Source organism: Amblyomma maculatum, chromosome 6, assembly GCF_055883805.1.
Source record: "Amblyomma maculatum isolate TAMU_Amacu chromosome 6, ASM5588380v1, whole genome shotgun sequence".
Taxonomy (NCBI): Eukaryota; Metazoa; Arthropoda; class Arachnida; order Ixodida; family Ixodidae; genus Amblyomma; species Amblyomma maculatum.
The window spans coordinates 154097570-154109986 of record NC_139349.1 but is presented as its reverse complement, the minus strand read 5'-3'; the positions used below and the strand labels follow the sequence as shown (position 1 = coordinate 154109986).

General features: G+C 44.8%; 1 protein-coding gene across 1 annotated transcript in view; it reads left to right on the top strand.

Moving 5' to 3' along the window:
* Amph (amphiphysin) overlaps positions 1–12417 on the top strand; it is a 97764-nt gene that overhangs the window by 56658 nt on the left and 28689 nt on the right. Inside the window, exons 4-7 of the mRNA XM_084607569.1 lie at positions 1252–1347; positions 3977–4087; positions 5697–5782; positions 6861–7025. Of these exons, the coding sequence (XP_084463695.1) occupies positions 1252–1347; positions 3977–4087; positions 5697–5782; positions 6861–7025 (458 nt within the window). The remainder of the gene's footprint in view (positions 1–1251; positions 1348–3976; positions 4088–5696; positions 5783–6860; positions 7026–12417) is intronic.

Genomic DNA, 12417 nt, shown 5'->3' with positions numbered 1-12417 from the left:
AGAGAAGCATTAGTTGTGTAGTCTGTGTGCAGTAAGCGGCAGTGCGTGGAAGGACTGCTGGATCGTGGTGGACTCCAGAATATGGCACTTTCTCATCACACATGCATGTGCTGTCAGTCTGGTGGTTGCTTATTGCAGTTAGAGAAGCTGTCAGTGGCTGCACTATTGGAAAGGCCTTGGTGCTTTCTCTGCCTTAGCCAGGCAGACCTGAAAAGGAACCAAGAAGGATCAGAGCAAGAACTTGCTCACCTTACTCCCTTCCCACCAACCATCTACCCTTTCTCATTTTCCTAGTCCCAAGTCCCATGGGACTCTTCCCAGGCCCATTCCCCTGGCAGCTTTTCTCTTAAATTTTTTTGCACCTTTGGGTGACAAAGATAACTTGTTCCTTCGGGACCTCTTTATTAAGGAGTGCTATTGGCTTTGAACCAGTTATAATCTAGTATAGGTCAGATGCTTTGTTCTCATTCATTTATTAGCCTTAATTTATTTTTGCCTCTGCATGCCATGGGAAAACTCCTTGAGCACAAAGCGGCTCTGATAAGGTGATGACAGGCTGCGAATGTAAAATGTTAAACTGAAGAAGCTTGAGAATGTAGTGGAATGCCTTGTTTGGCACTCAGTATTCCTCTAAAGCCATTGTCTCACTGTGCTCCTGACTTCTGCACTCTCTTAATTTCTCTTTTTTTGCTGTCTCACTCAAATATAACTCGTCATGTGTCTGAAGTGAAGCAGCTGAGAATTCTGCCATACAATAAATCAGTCGTCACACATAGTGCTTGGCTTGTGCAAACTTTCAATGTACTTTGTTCTTTTTGGCAATGACTGATGCATAATTTGGCTGCACCGCTGAGCACACACATAATTTTAAGAACTGAGCTCGTACCACGCCTTGTTGGCTTGAGCTCATATCATGTGTAATTACAGTATACGTATGAACAGTACTGGCCCTTCTCTGTTAAAGCCTAATTTGTGAAAAAATAATAATTCAGGGATCATTTTTTTTTTTTCTTTTAGTTGAAGCCAAAAACTCAGACTCTAGTTGTTAAATAGCACCGAAGGAAGGCTGCCAGTAGGAATAAAAATCATAAAACTGGAAGATCAGCAGTGGTATATTGTACTTGACATGACTTGAAGACTCATACTCTGGGCACAGGCAACAGAAGTCATGCAGAAGTGTACTGTGGCGCAAGGTAAAGAATACTTGAAGGAAAAAAAGGGGTGCATGTATGTGCATTCATTCCTATGCAGACTCTGGAACTCCTCTGGGATGACTACCACAGGAAGATGAATGACCAAGTTATGATTCCACTCAATAGCTATATTAACCAGTTCACCGATGTCAGGGTGAGTGAATGCAGATTTTCAGCCCCACTGCAGTCCCATAATAGTTGCTGAACAATGTGGCCATTGCTTTTCAAGGGCAGCAAGCACCTGTTTTTCCTCTGGCAGTTGCATGTCTCTTCAACATGCTCACTGCCCTGCAGTTGGGATGGTAGGGGCGCTGCCACTCGGAATATGTCATGTTGCCAAGCATGTTTTGTTGCCCCGCAGAAAAAAGGAAGGCCCTTGGGAACTACTAAATCGTGTATACATAGCTTAAATGCCACCTTTATTTGGGCACAGTTGCAGGTGCTTAAAAGCAGGACTCCTCTCTTCTCTCCAACTAAGTGTGATTTCAGTTCAGCATTGATGTCGGAGTCTCTTGTCTCACCGGCTGTGCCATATGGGAACGGTAGCCGTACACCATCATGCACATGTAACATGAGGCTGCAGTACTGCCTGTCTCTTGCAATCCTGTTGATGCTTTCTCCATCACTAGCTGGTGCATTTTATATGACATTTCGCTCAGTTGTCATGTGGTGGATGGAGAGATGAGAGACTAAACTATAACAAAATACTACATATAGCCCTGGGTCTAGGATGTAGAGTCTATCCTTTTGCTTTGAGTCTGGGATTGTGTTTGCGGACACATATCTGATGAGATTAATTATTTGGCGTGTTTGAGGTGTATCCTGCTCTGTACATGCAGATATCTCAATCCTTACAGTGGAATCTCTCATATGATTAGCCTAGACATTGTGTTCTGCTATGGAGTCTGCAGCATCAGACCTAATTACATAATGATCTAAATTGATTAGGCATGCACAAATTTTGATCGTTCTAGTTCGAAGTGAATAATAATTTTCTTCGAATAATCCCAACGCAAAAATAAATTTCAAATACTGCTTGCACAAGACTTTTTCAGTACAAAATGTATTTTCAAAGCCATTTCCAGGCAAAATTCTTGAGCAGTTAAACTGAAGTTAGTTCTAGCTGGAACCATAACTGCTCTGGCTCTAACTGGTTCCAGCTGGAAGTAACTGAGAATCATTTGATTAACCAGTTTAACTGCTCAATTTTTGAACACTCAGGGCCTTTATGCGGTATAAGTAAAGTGTATATATCTTACTCATTGAAATTATGTCGGCACTTTGTGAAATCTGCCATTGTAAATTCGGGGAGCTAGCTTAAGTGCAGAGCCGTAATATTTTTGGGGTGTGGAACCTAGTTCTTGAACCTCTAACTTCACAGGTTGCTGTGGCACGGTCGGTTCATTATAAGCCGCGTTATACATAAATTCCACGTCCCTGTCGACCCCACGTCAGACGTTGGAAATGGGAACCTACTCCATGCATCTCATGCTAGCTCTTGCTCACACTGTCGCACTTGATTGGCTGATTGAACGCACGAGAGGTGTGGTCCATACACAATGGAGCCTTGTGTCCTTAAACTGGACCATGCCATTTTAGCGGTTGTATGGTGCGGGTAGCGTGGGCGCAGACAACTGGCACGGTGCAGTGCTCTCGTTTGCTCACATTTGCTGCGCACACATACGCAGACCCATTTCGGCATACGTGCACCTCGGAGGGGGTCATTTAGCAGGGCCATTGATTGTGTGTGCCACAGTGCCATCCCCAAGGAGGTAGTTAACAAAAGCAATGCAAAATGACTGTTCTGCAAACGTTTACTTGAGTTGCAGTACTTGCAGATTTCAGATACCAAACTGTCAAATTGAATATTGAATACAGAATTATTTGGTCAAATATTTGAAATTATAAAATATTTGCGTGCCTAAAGTATATTGACTAGTTTCAACTATTGAATTAGCGGGGGTGAAATTGCTATTGAATAAAACGGAAACCACCCTTGGCAGGCGGCAAAGTGCTGGAAGAGAAGTAGTCCTCCCTCTTCACTTGTAAGGAAGAGAAGTTGGAAGGTGGCTGTCATGGGGTGAATTCCCATAGGGTGTAGGAAGCTGTGATGTGATTTTGATGCACATGAGTGACAAATTTCTTTAAGAAATGAGTGATTGCGAGAAAGGTAGCCAGTAAATGGCTTTTTGTGCTGGCCAGCTTACCTATCTTTTTAATGAGTGGGCTGTAGGCAAGGTTGAGTGGATGTGTGTATGCCAGTGTATCACTTTGTTATATGTTCTTTGTGTGGCCTGGAACTCCAGTGAATGACCAGACTACGATAGCATTGGCATATTTTGCACACTGGAGGTTTGAGATCTTGTCAGGCTGTTTAGCTAGCGGAGTGTTATGGTAATGATGAACAGGATGGGTGCTAGAACCGATCCTTGTGCTGTCAATCCTAACGATGTCACTGCCCAGAAACCCTTGCTCTGGAATAAGGCTTCGATGCAGAATGCACGTGGTGCAGGAAAGCGTTGACCTTATCTGCATGCGTTTTAAAAGTACCCTTAGTGAGGATTTGTAGAAAATGCATTGCTGGGTACTTTGCACTGTAAAAGAAGTCCCTCAAGGGCCCAGGTGTAGTAGCTTGGGTTGTGGTATTTAGTGACTGTTTAACTAAGGGATTCCTGATTCGAAAGGCTTCAGAGCACATCACACACTATAGGAATTAAACTGTGTGAGAGCACTTGTACGGGGATCACAGTTGCCCATTGTTGCTTCTTCTCTGCCTCTGCCAGGGCCGGATAGCCAAGCGGGGTCGGAAACTGGTTGACTACGACAAGTGTAGGCACAGTGTAGAGAGCCTCAGGAACTCGGCCAAAAAGAAGGACGACTACAAACTAGGCAAGGTGAGGAGCGAGGCATCTTTTCTTCTTTGACTGTGCTAAGCTTGCATGTCATCTCCTCCTTTTTTGTTTTTTTGTTTTTCGTCGCTTTGTCAGTCTGTCTCAGCTAATCTTCCAGTTCTACAGCTTATTCCACAATTTTACACACTCTGTGGAATCCTTCTCCCAACAAGACAGGTGAATTGTTCAAGCTCAAATTTTGTGCAGCAATTGAATTCGGTTGGAAGCATTGTTTTATGCCACATTTGTTTAGGGTGTATTTACCTGATCCATTCAGAAGAAGTCTGATATTCGCATTGTCTTCGGGGTACAAAACAAGCCACTGTCCCAGCAATGGCACTGGTGTCATCTGGCTTTGTTTGTAGCAGCACTGTCATGTAAATTCAGAAAATAAAGAGGTGGTGCATGTCATTTAAGCTAGCTGATATAGTAGTTGTCGAGTAATTACAATAAACACCATTGAACTAGTTTTGGATGTTAGCATGTTTGCAGGTGACTGCTGTGTAGAATAAAGTTCCTTTTACTGCACTTCGTAATTTTGAAAATATAAGTTAAAATTTACCATATATTTACCTGACAACTGTTTTTACAAAAATCTGTTTAAAAATGTGGCAGTTTAAAACAAAAGCAGATGAATTGAGGGAAATTATCAGCTTTATTGCTCTGGTCAATGTTTCAGAAATCACGCATAACGAACAGTCATTCTACGACCATTGGAATGCTGCAGGGGTGGATTATGGCAACTGCACGAAAAAGTGAAAGGACGAAAGTCGTCTCCAAAGTTCATTCTAATATTTGTCTCATTTATTGCCTCATACACTTTTTCTTTTCACTAGAGAAATGCAATGGTGCCACCAATGGAAGTCCTGATGCTTCTGATTTTTCCACTTCTTGGTATAACTGAGATGGCAGTGCTGGGAACAAGTGGATTATGCAGTGTGTCAGGACCAGTAGGACCCTGACTCATTTGAAATGTTTGCTGGCCATCCGTTAAAAAAATCACCCTCTTAATTTGTACTGCACACTTTGCTGTAATTTTTTTCTTGACAAACCAAATGAAGACTAGAGGATTGCAAAAAAAAAAAGTGAGAAATAAAAAATTTTGTCCAAATAGAGCATTTTGTTTGCTGAACCCCCCTTTAAGTGAGAATCTAAGTCTAAAGAAAGGTCATTCAAATGAAAATGAAAAATTTCGCAGGGCACTTTTTTGAATCCAAAGCATAGAGAGGCTTCTTTTTTTTTTTTTTTTTTCTTTATGTATTGCTTTAGCAGTGACAGCTTTTAGGCACTGTGTTGCAGTGTTGCAGTTTCATTTTCATATGTGGCACCACCCTGAGGCAGTGTCATAGATCATGTGAATAAAAAGGTGGCACGGCACAAGCAGTGCAGGTGTGATGTGTGCTCAGTTGAGTGTGGTGTACCTGTGCCTGTCTTCGTCGGAGTTCAGCGTTGTCCGCCGAACCAGTCGAAAATGCTCTTAATACACCCCAAGAAGCGGTCTGTGTTTACGTTGTGCCTCATAGGGCTTTCTAAATAGGCATGAGTGAATGAAGCATACAGCGACAGTGCTCTGGTAGGGATGATGGAATGGTTCTTCCTCTTCTTTTCCCAGGCACGGGAAGAGTTGGAGGAGGCGAAGCAGATGTATGAAGTGATCAACAACGAACTGCACGAAGAACTCCCGGCCCTGTACGACAGGTACGATTGGTTATACTGCGATCTCTCGCTGTTTCACACACACTCAACAGAAGAGATTAAAGTTGACTGTGGTTGTTGGGAGGAAGAAGCAGAGTGTTGGTATTTGCTGCTCTCATCTTGCTGTTGAAGTGAGGCAGACCATCGCATTTCAGAATGTGAGCCTAATGCGCCTGTCATGGGCCTGACTGGGTGCTGCATCAGTTTTTAGAGGCATTCTCATCACAGTGTGCGCAGCTTTGGAGCCAAACATAACCGCAAGTGTCATGTTGTCACAACGTGTTACATCCGTGTCGCACCCACTAGCCTACCATCTCGTGGTGCAGGAGCCCGTGGGAGCAGAGTTTGAGCTAGCCTCTGTTGATGCAGCTGTCATCGTCACCGTGTGGTGCATCAAGGCGGAGGGAACGTACTTTATCTCTTGATGAAATTGTAAGGAGTACTGCTCTAGACATGCTGAGTGGATGTTTCAGAATTGCTGCCCTGCTCTGGCCACTATATTCTTCTTGCTACATATTTTGGCACCTTTTTTGGTTGCCGCTTCAGAAGGCGCTAAAACTGCATATCTCTCATTTTCACTGGCGGCAGTTTGCTTAATAGTTGCTTGGAGCATATGAACTGGTCACATGTCATTTGTGCAGTCTCACCAAACATTTAAAAATGTGAATCAGTTGAAGCCTCATTTTGCTGATAAAAGAAGAAATAAATGTAGGAAAGCATGCTCTATTTTAGTAGAGATTTTGCCCTAGAAAGGACAGTGTGCCGGCATTTAGTGTCTGCAAAAGAGCATGGCTGAGGCTAAACAGCAGGAAATATTTCTGAGGCCTTTGCAGTGTCAGACTTTTTGTAGCTGCACCATATTCTTTTTTTTGGTTCCTTGTTGTGGCCACTTGAATGTTTACTGTGAAGAAGGCAGTAACCCCTAGGTATAAGGAATGATGGGGTGAGGAAAGATTGTTGAGGGAAGTCCTCGGTGATGGAGAGAGTGCTTCTAGTCTGCAGGTGGGTTGTCATCATTAGCTGGAGAAATATATTTTGTAGAGAAAGGGATTATGCTGACACTTGCTTCTCCCCTGTGCAGCCGCATCCCATTCCTGGTGTCAAATCTGCAGACCTTCTTCACTGCGGAGAGCACCTTCCATGCAGAGAATGCCAAGGTGTTCTCCTTCCTGGTGGAGACCATGCAGAAGCTGGCCTCCTCCGAGGGTCAAGCCAGCACCAAGGGCCTCTCCTACAACATGCCCAAGTGGGTATCGTGCCTGTCTGTTTTTCTGCTGGGATATGTGGCTCAGCGGATTAACCATTTCTGTAGCTCTTGTCTCACCACAGCAGGGGACACATTTATTGTCAAGGAAATTCCTTCCCCCCACCTATCTCAGTTTGGGCTCATGACATCAAGACCAAAAAAGAAAAGGTTTCGGCAACCCCTGTTGAGAAGTCGATAGTATTGTAGCATAATTTGAGAGGTACTATCTGTGACCGGTAGAGTGGTATACATTTTATTAGAACAAGCGAAATTACCATAAAACCCTGTGTATTATACAAGGTTGCTTATTATTATTATTATTATTTTTTTTTGCTTAGATTTTGCCGTGTTGAATTTCTGCCTTATATTATATGTGTGGACCCAAACAATTTTCAGCCTAGTCTTGCAGTTCTAGGCTGACTATTATTCTTCACTGTAATCATCGATCAGCCTTCCAGCAAGAGTAGGCGCTATCTATGAGTTGACTGTTTCAATGGTTTCGATGCTACTTCACCGCACTTACCTCACAATGTTTGTTATTAGAAGTAGGACGATTGTACCTCACACAATATCACGGCCACTGAAGCAGCTTGGCCTCTATTAAAAGAAAATACCAACACCTTGCTGATGAAACCACTAGCACAGCGTCAAGTACTGCCGCAGTGCATGTAGCAAGGAGAGCCAGCAGTTACTACCTCTCTTATTTTGGAAGTATTTAAGATGGCTCAGAAAACGAGGCTGACTTATTCAGCTTGGGTAGATTGAATGTTGATGGACCAGCAGCTCATGACATGCCTGTAGAAGCCGCCGCAGTTAAGGTATGCTGACTGAAAGGATTAATTTCCACTCAAAATAAAATGCAGCAGGGCTGCGAAATTTGGCTGGAATTGTTGGGGAGACTTATTGAACCACAGTTTCTGCGCTGCCATCATTAATAGTGTGACAAGCCCTTTATTGCGGGAAATATAGCGTCCACATTGTTGGCATTGTTAGCATGCCTCTCTAGCAGGTGGTAGTTGACAGATAACATGGCTGGGCACTGATTGCCTGCCATTGATGGTGTCAAAAAGCCGCATGCCGCGGCCAAGCTGCCAGGAGCCTCCAACTTGGGTGGCTCCGTAACCCTTTCGCTGTCGACAGTTTCTGGCTGTGATGCACCTCCAGTGTAGACTTGGTTTCAGGGAACACGCATAGCGATTTATTTTTCATTATGACTGCTATGCAAAATAACATAGTTAACGTAATGTACACATTTCCGTGTTTTTCAGGTGTTGTTAATAAACATCATCAGCCTGACTTTAAACGAGGTAAATGAGGATAACTTGAAAAAAAAAAGATAGATAGACACTGCTCAATATTTCTTGAGAGTCCAAATCTGAGCTGGGTTCTTGTTCAGAATCAGAAGAGCCATCGCTCCAGTCCGCAGTCAAAATTCCCGCGCAGTTAGCTAACGGAAAGTAACCGCGTGCACGGAAGGCGCACTTTCAGTGGCCCGCGCAACCGAGAGAAATGGCACATTGTGAAATCAAGATGACAGAGAGAGATATGGAAAGAGGCTAAAACAACCTCATTTGCTGCTGCTAGCCACGAACGAGGGCGTAGCAAGAGAGCGAAAGCAGCAATAGGGCCATGTGTTGGTCTTCTGGAGAGGCAGCGGCACGCGCCCCTGACTTTGATGTGCGATGGTAGCACGCCAACAGAATAAAAATAAAAACCTGCAAACCTGCGACTGATTGCAGAACAACCTTTGAACCCGTAACCACACGCACGAACCGCATGATCGCTCAGTGCGAGAGAGTAGTGTACGAAAATAGAACTTGTAGAAAGATTTGACAGATCATGCGGCCAGTCTAAGCACACCAGCTTTGCGTTCAGGCGCAAATTTTTAATGCACAATAGAGAAAGTACTGGTTCGTCAGTGACACTGTGGAGGGGCGCAAGTGCGAAAACGGGCCGGTACGTCCGTTACAGCGAAAGGGCTATAAGATGGGAATCGAACACTCTGAGACCCTTCCATCCTGAATCAGGCATCCATGCAGGCACATTTTTTACAGCTTGGTTTAGCTATGTTGGGTGGTCATTCACATTACTATGTTGTAGTTAACGACTGTGCTAATGAATATGTGTGAGATAAAAGGCACACGCAGTGTGCTTATATTGTGTTTGTATTGTGTGAATTAAGAAAAGAGTGTGTGTGTATTTTGGATTTGGGTGCAGTGCAAGCGGTGACTTTAGTGTTGGTATGGAATTGTAGGTGTAAATTTGTGCACTGGGCCACTGCGATAAGTTTGCCTTAGCTCAAGCAGCTGTGCCGGAGGTGAGCTAAAAAAACAAGTTGCTGCTGTCAGCCCATTGGTTAAAAATGTTCTTTGGTACGCTCATAGTTGGCAGGCGACGCGGTTGGGAAGGAAAAAAAAAATGTGGGCTCTCTTTTTCTCTTCTCTCTTCTCTCTCCCTTCCTCCTGCTGCATGTTCCGCTTTTGCATGCGTAACAACCCCTTCCTTACCCGTCCTTCTGCATACCCCCTGCCTGTGTGCAAAGGCGCTACTCGTCTGTGACCCGCATTGATTCACTGTTGCACAATGCCAGCCTAAGCGCAGCTCACTACCGAAACCACGCGGGGGGGCCAGTTTCACTGCGGCGCTCGCACTCTGACTGCCGAGATCGGCCCTCGCTGACCGCTGGAGTAGATGGTGCCCCTCCAGTCAGGAACGACACGAACGACTACCGAGCGAATGCACAGAACGAGCCGCCCTTGCCTCCAAATCACCCACCGAGGCGTTTCTCATCGTCCGATGCCTTTCGGCAGCGGGCGGGAAACCGAGCTAGCGACTCGCCTCACCCAAAACACGAGGACTGGGCGAACCTAACTAGCGACTCGCCGCAACTGAGGCGCAGAGATGATGCTGCCGTGGTCAACAATGACTCCGAACGCAGCAGGGCCATTGCGGCCCAGTATGCTCGTGTCAGGCGTCATTCAGCAAATGCACCTGACCTGCCCAAGAGACCGGCGTCGGTGGACTGTGGGCCTAAATACTACCGGCGCTCGGTGGAGCGTAGCGCGGGCGCTGGGCTGGAGCGTAGGCATGTTGGCGGGAGCTTTATCTCGCTCAGTGCTGCCGACTCGAGGGGTATAAACAGGCCCGTAGAGCTGTACCTGGTGGTCCGGCCACCCACAGGTGCACGACCGCCACAGCCACCACCACAGCCACCGCCGCCAGTGGAGGTGCCTCAGTTGGAACCGAGGTAGAGATCTCCAATAAGTGCTCTTGGACGTTGCTCTTGGGGCTGTTGTTTGATACAGTCTGTGGCATGCAGGCATTTAGACATCTGAGGGCTTCTTTCAGTCTCTTTGTAGCAATCAGTGGAGGTGCTTTTGTTGGATTTCATTTCTCTTTCCAGCCGTTGGCATGTGTGCTTCTTGGGTCTGCTTGTATTCAGCACGTGTCCATCGCTGCTCAACTCAAGTGTGCTTTGGCATAATTGGTCTCGTGGGCAAGCAGTCAGCCTTTGTATTCGAGATTCCATAAACCTTCCTGCATGTAAAGAAAGATCAACTTTAGACTACAGCCAAAACCCTATTGGGAGGCCTGCCTGCAGGCAAATATTGCAGCAGAGTTTTGGCTTGCAGGGCTGAAGCAATCGCACATAGCCAGGTCATCAAACATGTTACTCTGTGCACTGGGCTAATTGTTACCTGTTTCCAAGCCTATTTGAAATTTTCATTGGTTCTCATGGTAGAGTGCCTTGCAATGTAAATGTCACAAACTAGAAGCATGATGGGTTGGCATAATGTGGGAGAGGCTTTTGCCTTGTGATGATGATGATACTATAAGGGACAAGACAGAGAATGGACAAGCAAGGCTCTGTGTTGGTCGCTGCATTTGTCTAATGATGCATTGGTCTTCCATTGTCACAATAAATGTCTGGCATTGGTGTATGAAGCCATGGTGGACAGGAGGGAAAATGGAGAGGGGCAAATACTTCTCCCACTTTCAGTAGAAAGAGGAGAGAGGGTGGGGAGAGGGGGCATCACACTGTGATGGCTGAATTGAATTAACAGTAGGGTGGATACATCGTGTCACGCAGTATTTGATGGAGCGTATCGCACCCCTCTCACAATTGCATAGTCTGAACATGTCCATGCCAGTGGCTGTTCTATCAGCTGGTGAACACTAATGCTAATTGCCAAAATCATACTGATTATCTGTGAATGTTCTCTTATTTTTCTTATTACCTCTTATAGCAGTTGATTACATAACAACAAGTAGTTTATTGTCAGACTACCTCTTGGAAAGGTCTATGTGCTCCAGTGCACGAAAATTTGAGTTCGGCAGAATGTGCAAAGCAATTGCCCATGTGTGATTGATGTCCTGTTGGGCAGTGCAAAAGTAAAAAGAGATAAAAGTCATTTATAAAAATATCTGGTATGACACAAATGTGAAATGTTAGGTATACTCAAAATCAAATTCCACATCTGAGAATCCATCAAAAAAGAAATGTAAGAGTTTTAACATAGAGTATGACATGTGAAGGCTTTTGTGCACAGATGGGGAAAGTTGATGAAGTTGAAGCTGAGGAAAATGACATGCGTTGCACAATACGAGAGTGTGTTACAGTTTAACACCTGGGATAATTAGCTGCAGTGATAGCTATAGTTCTCCATACTTGCTTCCCACGAAGAATTCTTGGATTTTATTCCACTGTGCTCTTAGTTTTCTTTCCCTTGGGGCCAGTTATATGCGCTAGAAAAACACTGTTGCTATTGCTATGGCAACTAGGCTGAGGCACCAAACAATTTTCTTACTTCTGTAGGACGGCTGAATGAGTGATTTCACACGACTAACAGGTAACTTCCATTTTTTTGGCACATGTAGCCCCTCATGAATAGAAACAGTGCTAAAATAAAAAACCCTCAAACCACAATGCTCGTTGATATCTTTACTTGGTGACGAACTTCTTCCATGTCAAGGTCCTGTTAGCAAGCTGGAGGCATGTTTCAGAAATTTGTCAAGCCCAGCTGTCTTTATGTATGGACTCATGAGTGGGCTCGCTCCTCTTCGTGAACATGCACTATAGAATGTGTTACTCATCACATAACAAAAGTTGTCACAGAACAACTAGAGCTGCAAAAGTTGTGGCAGAAATGGCTCCAGGAACATTGTTTTGAAAGTTGTGGCTCTGTCTTTGACTCTGGTCCAGCTGTTTCTTCTTTGAGACGGTGGCTTAGTCCTGAAGTCTGACCTTGTGGCCTGCCCTACTCATGCACGCTTGGGGAAGATTACAGCGATCTTCTTATTTGAGAAAGGAGCACACTGCCAGTTTGCAACTTGTAAAGCTGTTCCTGCTCTCTGCTCCTCATTACGAGGCCTCCTCTCTCTATCTCTCTCT